Source organism: Lipophrys pholis, assembly GCF_963383615.2.
Source record: "Lipophrys pholis genome assembly, chromosome: 9".
Taxonomy (NCBI): domain Eukaryota; kingdom Metazoa; phylum Chordata; class Actinopteri; order Blenniiformes; family Blenniidae; genus Lipophrys; species Lipophrys pholis.
The window spans coordinates 27,196,736-27,218,997 of record NC_137639.1 but is presented as its reverse complement, the minus strand read 5'-3'; the positions used below and the strand labels follow the sequence as shown (position 1 = coordinate 27,218,997).

The 22,262-nt window shown below is 42.1% G+C and overlaps 2 protein-coding genes across 2 annotated transcripts in view; one reads left to right on the top strand and one right to left on the bottom strand.

Moving 5' to 3' along the window:
• The first annotated feature begins 156 nt into the window (after nucleotides 1–156).
• seraf (Schwann cell-specific EGF-like repeat autocrine factor) lies at nucleotides 157–3,209 on the top strand. The gene is made up of 5 exons (XM_080471977.1): nucleotides 157–467; nucleotides 981–1,076; nucleotides 1,845–1,949; nucleotides 2,678–2,773; nucleotides 2,887–3,209. The coding sequence occupies exons 1-5, from the start codon at nucleotides 245–247 to the stop codon at nucleotides 2,997–2,999; spliced, it is 633 nt and encodes a 210-aa protein (XP_080328103.1). The 5' UTR covers nucleotides 157–244; the 3' UTR covers nucleotides 3,000–3,209.
• The window catches only part of vwde (von Willebrand factor D and EGF domains), a 28,071-nt gene continuing 9,002 nt past the window's right edge, over nucleotides 3,194–22,262 (bottom strand). Inside the window, exons 8-31 of the mRNA XM_080471312.1 lie at nucleotides 21,249–21,463; nucleotides 20,941–21,014; nucleotides 20,085–20,358; nucleotides 19,241–19,437; nucleotides 18,315–19,135; nucleotides 17,803–17,939; nucleotides 16,818–16,982; nucleotides 16,303–16,407; nucleotides 15,390–15,504; nucleotides 13,348–13,604; nucleotides 12,646–12,865; nucleotides 11,608–11,745; nucleotides 11,217–11,420; nucleotides 10,130–10,447; nucleotides 8,991–9,086; nucleotides 8,757–8,852; nucleotides 8,580–8,675; nucleotides 7,440–7,535; nucleotides 7,213–7,308; nucleotides 6,601–6,696; nucleotides 6,406–6,501; nucleotides 5,448–5,543; nucleotides 5,014–5,111; nucleotides 3,194–3,758 (exon numbers count right to left, since the gene is read on the bottom strand). Of these exons, the coding sequence (XP_080327438.1) occupies nucleotides 3,744–3,758; nucleotides 5,014–5,111; nucleotides 5,448–5,543; nucleotides 6,406–6,501; nucleotides 6,601–6,696; nucleotides 7,213–7,308; nucleotides 7,440–7,535; nucleotides 8,580–8,675; nucleotides 8,757–8,852; nucleotides 8,991–9,086; nucleotides 10,130–10,447; nucleotides 11,217–11,420; nucleotides 11,608–11,745; nucleotides 12,646–12,865; nucleotides 13,348–13,604; nucleotides 15,390–15,504; nucleotides 16,303–16,407; nucleotides 16,818–16,982; nucleotides 17,803–17,939; nucleotides 18,315–19,135; nucleotides 19,241–19,437; nucleotides 20,085–20,358; nucleotides 20,941–21,014; nucleotides 21,249–21,463 (4,121 nt within the window). The 3' untranslated portion in view covers nucleotides 3,194–3,743. The remainder of the gene's footprint in view (nucleotides 3,759–5,013; nucleotides 5,112–5,447; nucleotides 5,544–6,405; nucleotides 6,502–6,600; nucleotides 6,697–7,212; nucleotides 7,309–7,439; nucleotides 7,536–8,579; nucleotides 8,676–8,756; nucleotides 8,853–8,990; nucleotides 9,087–10,129; nucleotides 10,448–11,216; nucleotides 11,421–11,607; nucleotides 11,746–12,645; nucleotides 12,866–13,347; nucleotides 13,605–15,389; nucleotides 15,505–16,302; nucleotides 16,408–16,817; nucleotides 16,983–17,802; nucleotides 17,940–18,314; nucleotides 19,136–19,240; nucleotides 19,438–20,084; nucleotides 20,359–20,940; nucleotides 21,015–21,248; nucleotides 21,464–22,262) is intronic.

Sequence of the window (22,262 nt, the reverse complement as noted above, 5' to 3'; positions counted from 1 at the left end):
AAAAAAAAAACTGTCGTTTTTGTTGTGTTTTAGTTACTAATGTCATCGTTGCTCGGTAGTGTCTGTACCGAACATCCATTTGAACTCCCCCGCCCCGCAGCCCCCGCCCCGCCCGCTGCCCCGGTGAATGCCTCTCAAGCGCGCAGCGGCGGGGGCGTCGCGGAGACTTTCTGCTCATCTCTCCGCGCGCCGCGCCGCTCCCCACCAAAACCTCCCGGTTAAAACGTCCAAACCTCGGCCGGACATGGCGTTCTCGGGTCCGGGCTCCGCGGTTCTGCTCCTCGCCGCTCTGGCGGTGCTGCTCGGCGTCAGCTCCGCGGGTTCGGACGCGCCGCGCGGCGTCGCGCTCGGGTTCGTTTTCGATCCCAAAGCGACGTGCGAACCCCCGTGCGAACACGCAGGCATCTGCATCCGCAACAACACGTGCTTCTGCTCCAAAGGCTACGAAGGGGAGACCTGCAAGTACGGTCAGTTTCACTTTATCTTCATTTGAATTAAATTATGAGGGGGTTACATCTGGAATCAGAAGGCTGAAACCTTTTAAAACAACTAAATCTATAATACAACGTGTGTTAAAAAAAAATAAAAATCAGTGTGTTGCTTCTCCTTTACAAGAAAAATGAATTTACACCCTTTAAGCGCGCTATTGTTAAATGTTATTGACAGGAGTCATGTAATAATAAATAACGCAAAGACAAGGGTACAAAGACAACATCATTAATATAAATAAAAACATTGAGTAAGCCTAACATTTAAAAAAAACAAGCATGTGAACTCCTGATATTTACACTGTAAAGCATTGAGTTGAATTGGTAGTTTTGGCTGTAGACACGTATACATAACGTCTGTCTTGTACATTGAATTAAACTTATGTTTCATGTATTTTGCTTTTGTTCAATATTTTTTTCCTTTTAAAGTAACATTTGTATGCAGCTTGAAACCTTAAATAATCATAAATTGCACGATTTTCCTTCTTGCAGCAAACTGTTACCCCAAATGTAAAAATGGAGGAGCGTGTCTCCGCCCTGGAAAGTGCAGATGTCGTCCTGGATATGGAGGAAGATACTGTCACAAAGGTGAGTGGGTTTATTTGGGGGGGGGTTACAGGCTGGGAGACGCTGAGAAACAGTTTCCTGCTGCAGATTTATTATTTTTCCAGACCAGTTAGTGCCGCTGCGTTTCCAATTTATACTGTAATTGTATTGTCGTACTTTCTTCGCATTTATCGATGAAGTTTAATGCAACCGCGGTGATGAGCTTTTTCTGTCCTCTCAGTAATCTGATAGAAAAACTGTCATGTAAACACTTGTATCTGATCAGATTGGGCTGATGTATGTAAAGGACACCACTGTGTGCGTGCAAAGCATCATGGGATTGATCTACTGGCTGAATCAAAGTAATCCCATAATGAACTAATTTTCGCCCATTTTAAGTAATTAACTCAATAATGTAAATATATAAAATGTAATAACTTTATTTGTTTAATTGTTTTTTATTGCAAGGTTATAACGTATTACATTTTTTTGTTACGTTATTACATTAACACAAATATTCTCGATTGGAATGTTATCATATTACATTTGAAATAGTCAAAACTCGTGATGTTATTTGAAGGTATAGCGTTTGTTTTTACATTCTTGGTTGCTGCAAACTTACACATCTGACGACTTTATTCAGTAATAATGTAAGTGGGACAATCTGATTATCAGCTCTCTCTCACTGCACCACCTGGTGGAACAAAGTGGTGTTACAAGACTAGATAAGCATCCAAACGTTTGTTCCCTCACTATTTGCTCAGTGTTTTGGTAAAGTGTCCCTCGTTCTCTCTGGTTTCTCTTTCGCAGTGACGTGTGAGGGGGGCTGCTGGAACGGAGGCGAGTGCACCGCCGTCAACGGAGTGGCCAAGTGCATCTGCCCCTCCAGCTGGGCCGGATCCAAATGCCAGGAGGGTGCGTTTACAACCCGATCGGCAACAGTCAGTCTAACTTAGCTTGAAACTAATCAGAAGGGTTCAGGAAGATGAAGAACTATGGTGGGGAATTATTTGTCAATCTGGGCTTCCATGCAGTTTGTGAAAGTTTCACTGAACTCTCCAGACAAGTTCTCTATTTAAACAAATCAAAGAACCCCCCCCCCCCCCAGTGGACAAAGGAGGAACAGCAGTTCATAGTGAAAAATACAACAAATACAATTTTTTTTTAAAACGTTGTGAACTTTCTGCTTTGTTCGAAATAAATTACTCAATAATTATATTTTCAATAAGATTTAAAAAAAATTTTTTTATCTCAGTATGTATATTTTTGTGGTTTGTTTTAATTATTCAACTGATAAAATTACCAAAATTCCAAGCTTTGTGAAGACTGAGGACTCGACATCTAATCCAATTATTGCATGTTCAGTCAATATTGTGTAGTTAATAGGTTATTACCAACAAAGTAAGAGTCTAACAAACACAAATATCCATTATTTTCCAGTTTATGTAGATAACGACGGTTATATTTCAGTTTGCAGCATGTTGACACAAACCCAACTTTAACATCATCCCCTTTGTCGGCCTCCACATTAAGACACTTTTTTCTTGCTGCACATTTTTTCCCCTCCAGTAAATACGTTTAAAGTTGCAGCTCAAACCTCAAGACTGATTGGCTGCATGCTTTTCCTCTCTCCCCTCTCGCAGCGATTTGCCCCCAAGGCTGCAGGAACGGCGGCGTCTGCGTGGCCCCGGGAATCTGCAGCTGTCCGGAGGGCTGGCTGGGCGGCGCCTGCCACACCGGTCAGTTCAACACGCCGTCGATGATGTCTTGTTCCCCGCTCATTTGAATGCTTTGTTTTGTTTTGTTTTTTTTAATGTTTCCGTGTTGTTTCCCCGTGTCTCTCGCGCTGCAGCGGTGTGCTCGCAGCCCTGCCTGAACGGGGGAAAGTGCATTTCGCCCGACAAATGCCGCTGCCGCCCCCCGTTCTCCGGACCCCGCTGCGAGGAGAGGACCAAGTCCCACTAGTGTGTGACACAGCCGGGGTCGAGCGTCAGGAGCTCAACGTAGTTTTTCTTTTTTTTTTTTTACAAAATATGTGAATCTTATTTTTTTTTAAGCATTGAATAGAAAAGTCACATTTTAGTGTAAATCGTGTCAATAAATAAAAAAAAAAAAAGACTGAATTGTGTGTTTTGAAAGCTCATTTAACAAAGCAAAATAAAAGGAGAAGCTTCATCTTTATTTTATTCCACAAATAACACAATGTAATCGCTGGCTTAAGTTTCTCTGAATGAACCACAGACAGTCGCTGCTTTGACCAAACCTGCATTCACTTCATATGGATTAGCTATAAAATATATTCATGGCAAAACTTACAAAATGCCGTTTCTTTACTCTGCAACACGTTCCCGTTTAATGCCTTCAGTATAAATCTGATCTGCACACGCTATATTGGTAAGAAAGAAACAGTGCAGTTTGAAGGAGGTGATGCACCGACACCACTTTTTCACCGCGGTATCGGTTTATCCTCCGTGTGAAGATAAAAAGCTTCGAGAACAAAGTAGAAAACTGTTCAGGAACACTGAGGTAGTGAAAGAGAGAAACAAGAATAAATGTGCAAAAACATCCCGTCCCTCTGCAAGCATTCTGATGCACACACACACACACACACTCACACACACACACACACACACACACACACACACAGACTCACGACAACCTGCTTTGTGCATTTTGTAGCTCGGTTCGTTCCGTTACGTCTGATTCCCATCATGCTTGAGGCGCCTGTGGAGTCCAGATTAAAAAAAAAATCCTTAAAATCTGTGATGACTAACCAGGATGCATCTGTTCAAAACACAAACGTATAAATATTGAAGAGAGTTTCAACGTATCAGGATGAAGTTTACGTGTAATTCACACCAGGTAGTTTTGGATCATCTTAGAGAGAGAAGCCGATCTTTATTTAAAGACGCTGATGTGGATGTGTGCTAAGGAGTTTGGGGAAATAGTAGCTCATTAAGTTCAGCTGACGTTACATCAATTCCAAGACAGACAATGATAGTTTAGGAATGCACCGATACCAGTATCAAGTATTTGGTCTGATACTGCACAGAGTACTCGTACTCATAACTTAGGCTACGTTCACGCTGCAGGTCTTGATGCTCAATTATGATTTTTTTTTGTGTGATTGTTCACATTACATCGTAAACGCGACCTCTATCAGACCAGACGTTTTCTGTTGCTGTTGACAGAAGTCGATATGGACGCTGCGCTGGTCAGCACCAGGGTTGCCAGATGTGACTCAGTTTCAAGCCCAAATAATGTAAAACCCACACACTTCAATAAAAACCAGCCCAAATCTCAGCATGTGCAGAAATCCTGGTGACACCATAAAACTGTTAAATGTGTAATAAAGAACACGTCATAAACACACAAATAAACAAAATAAAAAAAGTTAAAAGGTAAGAGAATTTAGCGCCCCAATTGGGGGATACCCGCCATATCTGGCAACTCTGGTCAGCGCGTGTAGATCCATTTTCAAGTTGTTGTTAAATATGAGCAGACAAAATCTAGACGACACGACGGGGGAAAGAAGGCGGCGAATGAGGGGAAAAAAGAGATCACAGATTTTAACATTTTGGCGAAGCCGCTTCTCCGTGACGTCAGTCACACGTCAAAGACGAAGCGGTTGTATGTAGAAAAATATCCGAACTGGTAGGCACATATGATGGAGGCCTGGGTCTGAGGTGAAACAAATCGGGATCGGATGAGATGAGTCACTTGTGAGTAAAAAAAAAAAAAAAAGTGGGTCACATTTCCCTGCAGTGTGAACGAGGCCATAGAGACCATCTGAGGAGGCTCCAAGGAAATAAGACTGGCAGCCAGGGTGTGAAAGGGTTCTCCAACATTCCAACATATGGATTGATAATATTACATTTGCAGTTTATTTGCGCTTCAAAAAGGAGTTCTCATAAATGTAGAGCTTGTAACTAGCAGACAGCCAGAAGACACACAGCCTCGTTGTTGTTCTTATTCGTACCTTTATTGCACAGGTGAGGCCCTTGTAGCCTCTCCGACAGTGGCAGTAGTCGGGCAGCACGCAGCGTCCGCCGTTCAGACACCGCCGTTTACACACCGCTGCACACAACGGCACGAGCAAAGGAGTTTTTATACAATTCTCTTTAGAAATGACTGCTTTTCATTACCGTAATTTCCAGACTATAAGCCGCTACTTTTTTCCCACGCTTTGAAACCTGCAGTTTAAACAATATTTTAATTTAGGGATTTTTAGGGGTTAACCAGCTTCATGGGTGATGCGTTCAAGTGCATCACGTAACTCCGACCTTTTTCTTTTTCTTTTTGTTTTTAAATTTGGTGGGTGTGCTCAATAGTCCAGAAATTACGGTAGTTTTTCTTCTACTCTAAATCTGATTGGTTCAAACATAAACATTAAAATTAGAGTTAAAAGCTCACGTGTCTGACAGTGAAGGCCCTCCCAGCCTGGCGGGCAGTGGCACGTGTCCGGTCCCACACACTCGCCGTCGTTCCTGCACTTCTGCAGACACACGGCTGAAACGCAGCAGACAAGGAGGGACGGAAACATTTGATTTGTAATTAATGAATCACAAACAAATAATTACCCTCTCAGTGATTCAAATGTGCTTCCTGGCAGCTTTAGCTAAATATAAATCTTCCAAATCGTCACGGTTTAAATCCATCCTTTTTTGGGCTGTTTTGCAATATCACATTGTGCGTCTTTAAACTCTTCAGGTAAAGTGACCTAACAGTTGCTTTCTCATCACCTTCACGTTTCTTCCAAAGACTGAATTATAATCTAATGAAAATCAAATATTCGATTTGGTATAAAGCATCTCCTCCTGACTGTTGCTTCTAATCTAAAATTCTGCACACCAAAAATTTATGCAAGTGACTGTATGACCATTTTCAGATTCTATATTAAGTTTAAAAATCATTTCTCATATATTGTGTGGCACAAACATGGTGCTCAATGGAATGTCGAAATTGTTTTAAAAGAGCCCAGTGAGAAAATTAACCAATTTCAATTCATTTTCTGAGCGAGAAATGGTTGAAACGTGTGTAATTTTGCTCTATTTAATGTTTTTATTACCTATGAGTGGCATATCATGTATCCATTTGTACATATTTACACTTTATTGGCTTTAAAATGTTGAAATATCCAATTTCCAAGTGTTTTTATTTTTTTTATTTATTCGCGTCCTATAAAGAAACTTTCAGCAGTGTTACAACGTGGTGCTTTTCAATGCTGCAGCCTTTTTATTTAGGCATGGAATAAACCGCTTATGTTTTCTAAATTCAGCTTGAAGAAAAAACAAACATATTTTTTGCAAAGAAAATACAAGGTTGTTTTTGGTGATTTTTCACACGTGTGATTAAAGCAACGATCACTCACGAATGCTGCACCTCTTCCCCCTCCACCCCGAAGCGCAGGAGCACGTGTTGGGACCCACACACTTTCCTCTGTTCATGCACATCGGCTCACACACACCTGGAACACACCCACACACACACACACACACACACACACACTGATAAGACATCCAGCGGCAGCCGTGACTTTAAGTGTCCGTTAGATCTGTAAACTTACTCTTCTGGCATCGTTTCCCGGTGTAGCCCTCAGGACAGGAGCACACGTTGTTCCTCATGCACTGACCTCCGTTTTTGCACGGCGGGTTGCAGACGGCTGAAACACAGCAGGAGGAAACTGTGAGGATGTAACCGCTTGTTAAAAGACTTTGAAAGCTTTCAGTAGCTACAAAAGCTAGAAATGTAATAAAATATATCTAAATTATACCTTTAAGAGAGACTCCATGAATGTAACCTCAGTTTCTCTTCGTATCTAAAAGCTTTTTTAGATGTTTTTTTTCTTCATTGTATAGAATTATCATGTTTTAAATCGTTGTGGAAAATTTTTAAAAGCGTCTCCTCTGCTTACGAAGATTTCAGGGCTGGTGTCAATCAACACACAACCACTTCGGAACTTTCATTTAGTAGTAGTAGTAGTAGTAGTAATAGTTTACTCTGGTACACAATGAAACAACAAAAAAAATGCAACAACAAAGAAAAAAGAAACACAAACAGAGGAAGGTTTAGGCTAAAGTTAAACTTATTTTGCCTAAATCTGTACATGATATACATAAAGCGTCTGCAAGTGAAGCAACTGAAACAAAAACACAGTTGCTTCTGATTGGAGTCTCACCGATCTGACACTGGGAGCCGTAGAAGCCGCCGGGACAGGCGCAGATGTCCGGCTTCACGCAGGTTCCCCCGTTCAGACAGACGGGCTTACAGAAAGCTGCAGGGAGCGCGACACAGAAAACAACCTTAATGACACATCGCCTCCAGCCCAAAGTGTTTCGCTCGAAGTCAGGACTGATGTGTGACCAAATGCAGAGACGCACATATATCGCAGGTGAGTTCTGGTACCTGAGTTGCACGTCGGTCCCGACCAGCCCGGTTTGCATTGGCAGACATCGGGAGAGACGCACTCGCCGCCGTTCTCACAGTGTCTGTTACAAACCACTGGGAGAGCCAGACTGTTATCACCGTGGTGAAATGAAACCACAGCATTTACACCGAAGAAACAAAAGCCACAATGAGGAGGTTTCAATTCTTTCCCCGTCACCTCAAACTTAATGACTTTGTATTTTTTGAAATATTTTAAGCTTCTGTAGTTCTGTAGTATCAATCCACTGAGTTGGTATATGGTATCTTTGGTATATGTATCTTTGATCATGATGGATCATCTCTTATACTGTGTTTTTCCTTTTTTCTTATGTGTCCGTTTACTTTGCAGTGATGTTCCGCTTATGTTGTAGAATATGAAACATCCAGACCCCTCAGGTGCTCAGGAAGAGGTTTACTCACATGAAACAAAGTGAAGCAGCTTTTTAGTTCTTCACCCGAGGAACAAACTCCCCGAACACATTAACACCTTACTATTTCTTCACAATAAACAATAGATTTTACTTTATTCATTCTCACGTTTAAAACAAAATTGAAGAAGGCATAAAGTATTTCTGTTCATTCCTTGTAAAAGCACCGTGTCTGACTGGAGCTATAAAAAAAGAAACTTCCTGTGTTTGATCATTTCCTCCACCAACACGTCCAAATCTGGATTTTGTGTTTTTGAGGAATCACTGCACCGTCGGATCCCTCCTCGGCGAACACAAGGAAATGATACCGTTACCAGGACATTGTCGTCTTGTAAAAACTTTCTAAAACCAAGTGGAAGCTGAGAGTTTGCAGTTATTGTGCCGAAGCTGATGGATGACCAGAGAGGCCCCTTCCTTGTCTGCTCACTGAGCTGGTAACTTTTTATTCTCTACTATTTTCACACAGTATTTGAAAGTCTTCTATATTCCCCATGTTTTTATGCTTTATAATTTGTATTAACCGCGTTTTATTTTATTGTATTCGACTGCATAAGGAGGCTCTAACGTTTGCCCAACCCTCATTTCCTGTTTCTGTGTGATGTCACTTCATGTTAATCTTAGTTGAATGCCTAAAAAAAAAAAAAAAAGGATTCTAGTAAATGTGACCCAAAGTGTTTGAGTATCATCTCACTGATTTCACATCTGGGTCCCACGTAGCCGTAGGGGCAGGTACACAGGTTTCTGGCCAGGCAGGTGCCTCCATGCCGACACGGAGGCTCGCAGCTCGCTGCACACACAGACAGCACAGCACTCAGCAGGTTCTATGAACGAGTGTGTGTGTGTGTGTGTGTGTGTGTGTAGAGATTACCTTCCTGACAGGTGGGGCCGCCGTATCCCGCAGGACACTCGCACACATTCGGCCTCACACACTTCCCCCGGTTGGTGCAGTCGGGTCGGCACACAGCTGAGAGGAAGCAGAAGTGACGCCGAAAAGCAGATAATTGAGCAAAAGATCCCGAGAGGTGACGAGGATTTAATTAACTTCGGCTTCCAGCGTGGAAAACAAACAGACTCGGCTCCGCGGCGCTGCTCTGGCTCTCACCTATGTGGCAGTTGTATCCGGTGTAGCCCTCCTTGCAGGTGCAGGTGTTGGGAAGCGAGCACTCCATGTTGCTGCCACACTGATACCTGCACACAGCTGCGAGCACACTATACATTCACTGGCTGTTCGGAGCGAAAATAAACAAAACGCATCCACCTTCTGGAAACAATCACACACTCGGATATGAGCAGTTTAGGATCACGAGGAAAAGTCTGTGCTAATTAAACTTATCTGATAAAGGTTGCACAAACTGGATCACTATAAAACAGTACAAGATATGGCTGATCAACAACTAAAGTTGTTGATCATTAGGACAATCATGCACTTAAAAATATATTTTAAAAAATTGCTTTTTACCTAGGTCAGACTATTGAGCACTTTATGGTTTTAAGTAAGAATTATTTTATCATTGTTATCTTTGTTTGACATATTGTTTTTATTAGGGACCGAGCAGAAAGGGGCCTTGCAAATATTTTAATAAATAGCTTTTTCCAAAAGCTGAAAAAGTAGAAATTATAAAAAAAAAATTAACGTTACGTCCACATTATGTCACTTTTTTCTTTCTATCCTGGTGTAAAATACAGTAAATAGGTCCCCGCTTGTAGTTGCAGCTGCAAAAAACAACATTATTATTATTATTATTATTCAGAAACATTATCGACACACGAGTTCTGCAGCACACAAACACAAGCAAACTATAGCGTCAATATTAATGATACTTCAATAGAAATATTCCACTCTTCTCTCTGGTCTCTGTCCTGTGTCAAGTTTTGTCATTAAAATTGTAATATAATGTAGAAACTTTAACTATTACGAAGCATTTTCACACATTGTTTGAAAAAATTCTGTTGGACCAATCTACTGATTCCACTTGTATTTCCTTCTATAACACATAAATAATATCAGTAAACAAATAAACCGGACAAAAAAAAAAAGGAATAATCCAGAATCCAGGATTATTTTTCCAGAATAATTAAAAAATAACTGCGCTGACGGTGCTTTGGCTTGTTGCAGCTTTATGTTGTCATTATTGGAAATGTATTGTTTATTGTATCTTAAATAAAATTTTGAAATCTACAAATAGTGCAGAAGTTATGTGTAAATATAAAGTTGGCCTTGTAGATTATTCTGCCTCGTACCTTTGCATGCGACTCCGTCCCCGGTGTAACCGAGCGGGCAGCGTCCACACCCGAAGGAGCCGGACGCGGCGGGCTCGCAGGGAACGCCGGGAAAGCAGGGCGACTCGCCACAGGTCACATGACTCGACCCCACGCTGACCCCGGTGGGGAGGTCAGAGGTCAGCTCCCCGCTGGGCTGACCCCTGTGGGCCAACACTGTGGCTGCAGTGTGGTCCTGCGAGCTGGTCTTTCTGGGGAGGGTCTTCGAGGAGGACGGAGACCTTTCACGGCTGGAATCTGACTCGGCGATGTGAAAATCCACGTCTGCTGCCCCCTGACCTGGAAGACACTGGAAGTTAGAGGACACGACTTAAAGATGAACACACACACGACAGGAAGCAACTCAGCAGGCGGCAAATATTTAAAAACGTCAGAAGGTAAAGGTTGATTTCATTTAGTGTCCCGTTGCTTAAACAAGGATAAAAATCTCATTAAATTATGTCTTTCTCTATTAAATCATTTAGTATTCTTGCCACTACACTGAAAACAATACATCTATTCTAATTCAGTACTTCCTGTCTTTTCTCATTTTGATGAAATAACATTTCATGAGGATTTCAATCTGCTATCAAAAAACAAAGAAATAGAACATTTTTCTTACTGCTCCAAAATGGTTTATACTGGTTTATACTGGTATAACCAAGTCTCATGGTGGTTTATACAAGCTACAGTGGTCTGATGCTGGTCTATACTGGTCTGATTCCGGCTGTCTGTACGGGTCTATATTGGTCTTACACTAGGTCTATACTGGCATATGGTCTTTCTTGATCCCATTCTGGTCTACACTGGTATTTACTAGACTATATTTATATATACTGGTCTATACTTATGTATACTGGTCTATACTGGTGTATAATGGACTGATGCTGGTACGCTCATGACACACAGACACATCTTCTGGTCTCAGCTGTAGACATCCCGGTTCTTATCCTGGTTTCATCAGAAATGTTTGAGTTTCAGCGCTGGTTTGCCGGCAGGAATCTCTCAATAGACGTATAATAATCAGATCGACAGCTTGAAATAGAAAGAATACCAAGACTTGCCTCACCCTCACCTGTGGCTGTGCAGATCTGTCCATTTCCACTGAGTCCAGGAGGGCACGGTCCGCAGACGAAGCCCGCCGAGACGTGGACGCTCTCGAAACAGCGGACGCCGGGGAAACACGGCCCCCTGCTGCACGGCGTCGAACCCGGTGTTCTGGGCCTCAATGAAAGCTGCGGCATCACCACATCTACCGAAGGGTCTGCTTTACCTGTGAAAGACAACTCGGCGTAAAATGATAGAATCTGGCTGATCAAACATACATGCATCCTGGAGTCCTGCAAACAGGCTAAACGTTGGAAAATGTAGAGATTTTGCCCTGAAAAAAATAACTTCAGTGTTTTCAAAGATCATTCAATACAGAAATATGTGTTTGGTTCTATGCGTGTAGCTCTTACGTTGGCAGGTTCTCCCATCACCACCGTGTCCTGGTGGACAGAGTCCACAGGTGAAGGAGCCCGGTGTGTTATTACAGTCGACTCCTGGGAAACACGGCTGAGGGATACACTCGTTGATATCTTCTCGACACGTTCGGCCTGAAAAACACCAAAACATGACAAAATATACAATAAAGAAAGGATCAATAACTTCCAAAACCACTAAACACTTAACATCCCCTGGATCTTATTAATGTGCATGGACTTTGTTTTTTTTTTTTCCAAAACCGAGGTTGTGGTTCATAAAAATAACAATAATCTTCCAGTATGTCCATCATGTTTAGTCTGGAGCTTCGATCTCTGAAGTTATTTGAACTTTCAAATCAAAAAAAAAAAAATATATTTTTTCATAAATCAATCCCGTTTCTGGAAACGACGTTTAGCAGTTGAACGGACTGAATCAGCCCCCGCATGTCCTCTCTTGGATTTACTTATCAGTATTAATAATATATATTGAGATGCTAATTTATTGTAGTGAATGAGCCGAATACGAAAGTTGAACTCTGGAAAAAAATGTTTCTGAAACGTTTTCTTTGTCGAGTGAAAACTCGTTCCAATCCATGGGTGTATATACCAGGTTTGGTCTATTTCCAACAATTATTACATTATTGGTTCAACCAGTTAAGAACAGAGGGTGTCATTTTGCCCATATTCAAGTGTAAACACTGTAATTAAAGCAATAAATTCAAAATTAAACTGAAATCTTTCTAAATTAGTTGCCATATGTCTGATATACCCTTGTGATAGAACTTTTATGTCAGAATTTGGCCCCTTTGTAGTGAGGATAAATGATTTTAAGGCCTTCAAAATGATCAAATTTGCCTGTTTATGATACAGACCTGGCTTTTCCTGTATGTGTTCACATTATTAGCCTATATCATCTCTCTCCCATCCCTGAAATTAATAAAATAACTGCACAAGGCATGAATAAATGTCAGAGGTCACCTGAGAATGCAGTCCTGTGTGACAGGAACCTGAACTTGGATCACCGACGCTTACCCGTCATCCCCGGCGGGCAGATACAGGAAAAGGAGTTGGGTAGATCGATGCAGCGGCCCAGTCTGCACGGGTTCGGCTTGCAGTCGTCGACGTCCACCTCACACCGCCCCCCCCCGAATCCGTCTGGACACACGCACACGTACTCGCCGCTGCCGGCGGGGAGGTGGACGTCGGTGGCACACGAGGCTCCGTTCAGACACTCGCAGGAGCGCACAGACACCTTGGAGGAAAAACAAAAGGACAAAGTGAAATCGGTATTCGGAGAGAGAAAATAAAACCTGCCACCAGCTGCTTTTTCACCTTTTTATGTCAGTTACATTATTGAACTGAGGTGTAAAAAAACCCCAAACTAATCGGATCACAGCGTTTCAGAAGATGCAAAAAGCCCATTATCTCCCTCTAGTGGAAGAAATCTGAACTGTCAAATACTTTTAATAGTGTCACTGCTTTAATGGCAGCGGCTCTAGTTTGGATTTGGTGCTCCATGATGGTTTCCTACAAGAGCTCACTGACACTTATCTGTCCTGACAAACATCTAATAAGAGGCTAAATCATAATGGAGTCTTGAGCACAACCGAATCTCTGCTTAATTAGAGCAGAGCTTATCTTTTGGTCGAAAAGGTTGCAGACCCCTGGGTGTTTAGAGCCTCTTGCCTGTTCAGCCTGGATCAATCAAGCAAAGCATCAACTCTCGTCATTCACCTCCACAGAAGCTCTGCTCTCAGCGTCGCAGTCGTCGGACACAGTAAAGTGGAAAGTGTGTGTGTCTCCCGGTTCACTCGTGGCCTTCCACATCAGCAGTCCGGCGGGAGACAGGGAAGCGCTCTCGGGACTCGACACCAGCGTGAAGAGAACAGACGAGCCCTCGGGGTCGCGGGATTCTAGCTGATAGATGAAATTCTCCCCCTCAAAAGACCGGAGAGGAAATGGAGGCGACCGGAGCGTCGGGGGCTCATTATCTGATGGAAGATACAGAAAAGGGATTTAAAGTCAGCTGCAGTGCGAAGGAGTGGTTAGGTGCTGCAGATCCAGCTGGAGCTCAGGCAGGGGGAGGGCCGTTCTGTGTGGAGTTTGCATGTTCTTCCTGCAGTTCCTCAAAGCTATTGGGCCCGTGAGAGGTCATTCACAAAAAGAGTAGAATTACAAAATTGAAAAGGTTTTGAGTTTAGCATTAATATAAACGAGATACATGTTTCTGTAAAGAAATGATAAACTGATGATAGAGGGTGGTTACATTCTCTAAAGATAAATCAAAGTCTCTGATTACACAGAGGAAAACATGACGCATCGCATATCTATGCTGAAGTGTTTTCTTGATGTTTGGGATTAATCATAAGTGTTTTATAATCAGCATAAATAGATGCAGCATGCATATGGATGAGATATTGTGGACACCGATAGACTCCTGTTTTTTTTGCATTTTTCTGTTTGATTTAAGAAAAAAATATATACAAACTAACGAACCAGCTGTGATCGACTCCACAGAACAAGGATTTAAAAGATATGCCGATGTCTGCAACCTTTAAAAGCCTTTTATGTGATTTTCCACCAAATAAAACGCCTTGAAACGTGTTAATCATCTGAAATGAAGAAAAAACAAAAAATGCATTCATGTTCAATTTTGCTCGTTTAGCTATTTATTTTTATATATATAGATATATATATATTTATACACATATATATATATATATATTTTTTTTTTTAAGAAACTTTTCTCCTTTTTTATGGATTATTTGGAGCTTTGGCCATTTTATCTGGACTATTTTGGCCAAATATAGCCACTCTGCATTCCCTAAAGGTGGGAACAGTTTTAGCTGTATTAGCTATTTTATGTTTTTTGACAATTGTTTTTTTTTTTACAAATCATATTATTTTATCTATTTTTACTGAGTTTATTTTTGGAATTTTAAGCTCTTTCATCCATTATCAGTCATTCCAGCTATTTAAGCTGTCTTCTTTAGCTGTTTTAGCCAGGAGATGAGATCATGTTTCAAAAACAGTACGGTGCACACATAAAATTATACTGAAAGCAAAATGTTTATTTACACAGAATTTTTCAGGGTGTTTCAGGGAGCTGCTAAACAGCAGCTGAAGAGCCACGTGTGGCTCCAGAGCCGCAGGTTGCAGACCCCCTGATTTTCATATCGGAGTTACTGTGTTTTTCTGGAATAAATGTTTCAGGGAAAATCATCTCGTATTTCAGCAGGGTTCAAGATTTAAGAGTTGGGTAGTAACCACAAGCTGTCTTGATTTTTAATTGTATTTAATAGCTGATCTAGAGCGCTCCAGTTTCCTCCTGCTGTCTACAAACATGTATTTGAGGTTAATTAGTGACTCTACATTTGAATGAGTGACGGATTGAGATCTTGTCTCTTGTGTAACCTGCCTTCCCTCCTGCATCAGACCACGTGACAGAAAAGATGGATTTTACTTTGTGACATGAAACTGAATGAGTTGATGATGAAATCGATAATCAACACTTCGTCGAGCGCAGTTTGGCCTACAAGGAGGCGAAGCTGCTCTCAAGGTATAACAATGAGGCGAGCTGTCCTCGTGCCGGCGTGCAGAGCTGCTGACACATTTATCAAAACTGGCCCGGGTGACTGCCAGCCTCCAAACTCAGCTCAACACCACAAACGTCCACGGAGACACATTCACATGTTGCTGTTTGTGGGAATGTGAGAAATCTGTGAGACGAAGCAGACTTGTTTTGTGTGTGTGAGTGTGTGTATGTGTGTACATACTCTCTGCTATGGACCAGGTGTATTTGGAAGCGTCTGGACGGCACGTGAGACACGGGCTGGTGGGATGAGACTCCCCGTCGCTGTGGCAGAGTCCGTCGATGTTGCAGGTTTTCTCCTGGAAAGAAAAACACATAAAAAAAAAACCTGTTCAAAAACAAATTATTTGTAAAATCTGCATATTGCATGTTCACCTGAACACACGGAAGTAAACAAGCTACTACTAATGTAGCTTCTATTTCACACGTTCCACATAAATTAATACAATATTATAACATAGAAATTCAAAACAACGAGCACAATAATAAACTGGGTGTCCTCTGCCGTCGAGACTCAACTGATGCTGAACTTAATAAAATATTATGCAGAAAATACAACATATACAAGATATGTAACAACCGAAGTGTATTAATGATCAATAACAAAGGCTCATTTTGAATGTAAGAAACATCAGTAATAACAATCTGTCATAACTTTCTGCCAATAAAGTAATAAGTTAGTTTCTACATCTTTACAATGGTATTAAAAAAAAACCTTTGTAAAGTGTAATAACTGCAGCCGATAATCTATTAACATACATTAGGATTTTAAATGAAAGATTTTTGCAGTTTACTGATAAACTATAAATATATTGGAGGATATAGGAGCAAGTTATTGACTTTACATAAATGAAATTACCAAAACTTGTAATTTGCCCATTATTATATTATAAGTTAAGACACTATATGTGTTAGATTACTGGGCAACGCAACAGTTTTTAGACGAGGGTGGGGGACTTTTCTCTCAGTTTGGACTGTGGATAGAAGTAATATCTCTGCAGAGGAATCAGCTCCGACTCAAAACTTGGATGGAGTGGGTGTAGAAGACATTTCTACTGCCCGATGTGCGTATTTTCCTAAAAGATGGTCGATCTCACCTTGAGGGTGCAGAGCACTTCAGCGTTGATGCTGCAGATCTGACAGGCTCCATCGTACATAGTCAGTATCTTGGCGTTACTGTAGCTGTAGCCATCATTGGAAACCTGCCATCAAGGGAACGTTTAATTACTGTGGATCACTGGAAGAAGACATCGGACAAAAACACAAGAGACACTAAACTATAATCCCACACAATGGTGACTCACACGGTGACAGTATGCATGACAAAGCTGAGTGACTTCACGCTGAGGTCGGCCCTGCGGTTCTCAATGAGACACTTCCTCATGTTTATAAGTATTAAATAATGTCAAATCGTCTGTTACGACTGATTCCAAGAGAAAATAAAGAAAGTAAATCATCACATCCGTCTCCTTTCATTCCCTCCAACACAAGCTTGCTGTGTAAACATGCCGATATTATGATTTTCCGGAAAAATTTAATTGTGTGCGAGACTAAAGTCATGGTATGAAGTAGGTGAAGTGTTCTGAAAAAAGCCTCAGAGACGCAGACTAACTTTAATCTGCCAGCGAGCCAGCGGCCTGTCGGTCACAGCTTCCAGGTCCATGCCTGCAGGAGCCGGGCCGTCCTCCAGGGGGAGCTGGCACTCCAGAGAGGAAGAGTCCAGGAACGTGGCCGGGACAAAGCGAGGCTCGTCCAGGATCCACTCCCCGTCCACAAACTAGAGGAGAGACACAGACGGGTGAGGGAGAGGTCAGGGATGGTGGGAGGTCCAAAAGAGAAAGGAAGACATAACATGGGACAAAGGGAACAGCGGAACAAGTTAAAGTAGCAGCGACCGTCAGAATATGTCATCCTCATGACAAACAGGGCCAAACTTGAATCGACATGTGATTCATCTTTAAATAAACTCGGCAGTACAGTGATTTATGCTCATTTTGAATTTGAACAAAGTGTCAATCCAAATGAGTTAAAATGATCACTAATTTTTGATCACCTGTGAAAAAAAACCCCAATATTCTATTAATTGTTAAAGTGCGATAAAGCTCATAGGCAGGGAACCCACGTGTGGCCCGTGTTCTTCCAGTTCCCATGTCTGACATGAAGAAATAAAAGTACAAATGTCAACTTGTTAAATCAACTTCTAAGCCCAGATATTTCACAGGGAGAAGATGCAGACTCCTCACAGAAAGGCCCCTGAAGCGTGGGCACGAATCTCCTGTAAAGTCAGGCCGACTGATTTGATCGGCCAATATATCTGTAATCAGAATTTTTTATATAACCCGAACACCGGAATCGGCCCCTCGTGTGAACCAATATTCTGACTTGCAGTTAGTTCCTGGTCTAAACAGCGTAATGAGAACAAGGCATGATACTCCTACAGGCTCCATTTTCACTGATGTTCAAATGATCCTATAAAACAGAACTTTGTCTGGAGACAACTCTTTAAATAACAGCGGGTAGGTAATAAATGTATTGAGAGGTAGAGCCATTGAGTAGGAAACATGAAAAGAGAAGGAACTCGAAGAAAAACAAAATACCTTTTCTTTCACAAACTCACACTTGAGCTCGTAAGAGTCCTTGAAGCTTTGGCCGTGGAGCTGGACGGTGGAGCAGCCGCCCTGCCGGACGTCGCACAGGCCGTCCTCCTCCAGCCGGGTGATCTCTGGGATCTGATCTTCACAACATCAATAAAATAAACAACAACAACAGACATTTAGACTTTGAATTCAGCCGAAAACATGCAGATCGAACCAAAATGTGTCTGTTTCAGAATAAATTTTATTTTGACGTTATAAATGTGATACTTGCGCTCTAAAGATGATTAATAACTCACAGACACGTGTCACATGTCACAAGTTTTAAATCAGATTTGCATGTTGAGGACGGCTGACCACAAACACAGGCTGCAGGTCGCAGACCGCTCTCTGCTCGAGATCCTCTGTTTGTCAAAATTAGATGTCGCACATGTTTCGTTTTGAAGGTTGCTGCTCTTTATGTTGCTGAGAATGAATGTGTGTCCTCTATGTTGTTGTTTTTTTTAATGTGTTACCGGACAGCGCGCTGCAGTCATACGACCCAAATCCCGGGAAGCAGACGCATCCCCACTCGGAGCACTGCCCGTTCCCGCTGCACAGATTGGGACACTTGAGGATCGCCAGGACGTCCCGGTGTTCCTCTCTCCTCCCGCCCTCCTCCACCAGCCTCCTCTCGCACTCGTTCTCCAGCAGCGGCAGAGTCGCGTTCAGCCACGACCACTCGTCCTTCAGCTGCAGGTCGGACACGCACATGCCGACCGCACGGCCGACCAGCGACTTTCCCAGCAGGCGCCTGCAACCCGCCGCCACGCTGGAGTTTGCCACGGTCTGCTGGCACCGGGCCTGAGCCTGCCGCTTCGTCAGGCCCGAGGGGGTGGGCCACGCCGGGGGGGAGTCCGGCTGGACCGCCGGCTCATGGTCCTCTGGGAAAAAGTAGGCGAGGCCCTCCAGATCGGACTGGCTGAGACTTTGCGGGGAGTTTGCGACGTAGCGGTGGCGGTCGTTCTGGCGCCTGCCTCTGCGCTGCTGGCGTCGGGCTGCTGCTGCTGCTGCCGCTTCGCCTCTGTTGCTCCCCCGAGCCTGGGCTCTTTGTCTGGAGCGACTCCGTCTTTCGCTCGGTTTCAGTGGCTTCACCGAGCCAAAGCGCACGGCTGTGACGTCCACGGTGGGAATGGCGGCTGCGAGGCGCACATTGCCATCGCCGGAGCAGGAGGAGTCGGGGGAAGTTGTTGGTTGGGATCCGACTCCAGAGACCGGACAGGTACAGTATTTGCGGGGGCTCACCGTGCTCAGATGAGACGGCACCGTGTCGAAGAGGCTGTTTCCTGGAGGGAGTCTGGGGAAACGAAAAGAAAACACAGATGATGACGGAAGAACCTTAATTGAAGTTTGCGATCATCTAATCAGTATTTTAGAGGCGGTAATTGATTCCATGTGATACCTCCATGCCGAGACAAAAGCCTGCGCATCGTCCAGTCTGGCGCCCCCTGCTGATTGGAAGTCATTGTCTGCCTGTCCGTCGTAGGTCCCACACAGACCCTGGGTGTGGCCCCGGTCTGAACCGGGGGCCCTCAGGGTCAGACTCATCCCCCAGTCCGACACGTCGGCACGCACAAACGCTCCCGACGAGAAGGTCATCTGCAGAGAGTCCAAGGTCAAGAATGAAGACAAGTGTAAATGTTCGAAATAAGTGAAGGGAGTGTTTTTAATTAAATGTAACCAACCAGTAAGTGTTCAAGACTTTTCAGAAAAAAAAGTAAAAAAATAATTGCATACATAAAAAACTGCTCATAGACACAAACAAGCAACTATAGAAAATGAAAACAACAAACAATGTCTAAACCAGGTGAATAAAAGTTAAGCGGGTGGTGTAATGATGATGTATTCTAATAAATACTACTAAAATATAATTAAACAGTGAAAAGATAGAATAATGTAATATAATGTAAATATATGTCCATATATGGACCCAGAGTGAAACACTGAGGAGGTTAAATATCAACTGAAAGTAACAGGTCAAATGAGAAAATAATGAAAAATCTGAGACTTTTTAAATATTAAACATTAAACTAGGAGGAACAAATATCAAACTATGAAAACTAAAAAGTAGAAGTCAAATTACAAGGAACCAACAAAAAAAAGACTTAAAATACTTAAAACAAAAATACAAGTTGCAGTCCTGCGATTTCCTTTAAAAGCTAATATCTTAAAAATAAATAAATAGATGTTATGAAATATATTTAGTTTCTCTCGGTACGATGTATACAAGCTCGATTCCTACTCACCGTGACTTTGCGTCCCTGGTAGGACTTGGTGATCCGGACGTCTGTCCTGTTCAGGTCTTTGCTCTTCACGGTCAGCTGAGGCTCGGTTTCACCCATCTCTCCGTGGCACATGTCAAAAGCCACAACATGGCCGCCGTCTCTCGCCGCGAAGCCGCACGCGCACGAGGCGGCGTGCAGCACGCTGCCACACTCCCACTGACGCACGTGGACCTCGAACGGCCAGAAGCTGCTCTTGTAGAGCAGGAAAGTGCCAATCTGGAAGTTCTCGTAGTACCTGGGAGGACACAAAGTCAAACATTTATCACATCTTTGGGCCGTCAGGTTCTGAGATACACGAGAGCTTCCTGACAACGTAAAGTAAAATGATGAAAAGATCATTGAGGAGATCAGTGATTTTTACACTGTGGCATCTCGTCATGATTTTCTCTTTATAAGCTCAGACATAATTACTGTTAGTGTGCAGGCGTGGTATGAATGCACTTTAGCTGTTGGGATACGGACAGGTGACACATGAACTGTGTTTATATATGCAACATGTTTCGAAAAAACAGTATGATTTATATGTCTGAAATAAGAACAAGAATAAGTCTCGCAGTTATGACAGTTATAGACTATATATAAACACTTAACACGTATCTTTTAAATTAAAAAGCATCTAACAAGCACAAAAACATTTTTGATTGTCTTTGGATCTAAAGAGCCGTTAACAATAAGATCTTATAATGTAGGAAAACCGCAGCAATTCAGCTGAAAAACAAAAGTTCACAAAGCACGCGCAGCACATCGTTCACACATAGTTCAATTTAATAAACTTCAGAGTTTCCTGATTGACTCGCGGAGACTTGCAGAGAAGTACCTGCCATCAAATGTGATGATGTGAGGATCAGTGAAGGAATAGCAGTACGCTGAGGGGACGTCCTGGACTGTTATCTGGAAGCGATGGATCAAGGTTTCCATTATTTCATTACAACACATGGAAGTTATTAAAACACAAGAATATATATATTATTTATAAAGCCATGGGTTGATAGGAATAATACAATGCAAAATAAACAACATTAAAAGAACGAAAAAAAACAAAATTAATTTGTCGATGAAAATCAAAACTTCATCAATCAAATGCGGAAATGTGTAATTTTTTTTTTTCAGTTGTGTTCCGTTTACCTGAACAGGCTCCGGTGTGTATCCGTTCCAGAGGAAGTTGTGTGAGACGACGGGTTCGACGGCGATCTGAGTCGTCCGTTCACCGTCTCGCACGAAGTCGGTGACGGGGCTGAAGTGGAGCAGAGCCCGGCTGCAGACGCCGTTCCTGCAGGGTTCCTGAGGCAGATCCACCAGGCAGGAGGACAGGGACACATCTGCACCCGACTGGCCGTCATCTGGGACCAAACGAGAAGGAACATCAGCGGGAAACAACAGTGCAGGAAAGACAAAGCTATTCAGTACCGATCCTTATATTTAAATTACACTGGTGTTAGATTTTGAAGTATATAGAACACATATGAAAACAATAAATGCAATGAAATATGGATACTTATATGTTTGATTATCTCGTCGTTTTCCTATATCAATATTCAAATATGTCTATTTATTTGTGTTGTATTCTTATTGTACTTAACTATTTGTTTAAGTTCAATACTCATGTGTATTTATTTGTATATAACTTCTGAGTTTGTTGAGTATTTAACTCTATTAGAGTATTTTATTTGCGTGTTAATGCTTAGTTTCTATCGGTGAATATGCTTATTTAAACTTTTTATTGTTGTCGTCGGGGCTAAAACTGTTAATTCTCTTCAGGATCAACAATGGATCCATGCATTTATATATTAGAAAAGTATTTTTTCCATACAATTTAAGAGAAATGGTGAAACTTGAAGATATAATTGATTTATTTTCATATGAGATGAAACATTTCAGGCCTTTTTGGTTTTTGTCTTTATTATTTATTGATAATTTCTTTCAAAACATTTTGCATAATGTATTAAATCTGATTATTTTTCGACTTTCAAACACATGATTTACAGAATATTTTCCCAAAATGCTAGAAATATGTTACTTTTTGATTGTTTGCATGTCAAACACACTATAAAATGTACACATAGAAAAAAGTCAAACATGTAGAAACGTGCTAAAAATATCCAAGGTTATAATTCATCTTTGAAGATAAAGTCACATTGC

Excerpts from the sequence above, each read along its gene's own strand:
- seraf (XM_080471977.1), top strand. The coding sequence starts at position 245 with ATGGCGTTCTCGGGTCCGGGCTCCGCGGTTCTGCTCCTCGCCGCTCTG. Across the intron at positions 1,077-1,844 it reads AGGAAGATACTGTCACAAAG|TGACGTGTGAGGGGGGCTGC; the intron begins GTGAGTGGGTTT and ends TCTCTTTCGCAG. Across the intron at positions 2,774-2,886 it reads GGGCGGCGCCTGCCACACCG|CGGTGTGCTCGCAGCCCTGC; the intron begins GTCAGTTCAACA and ends CTCGCGCTGCAG.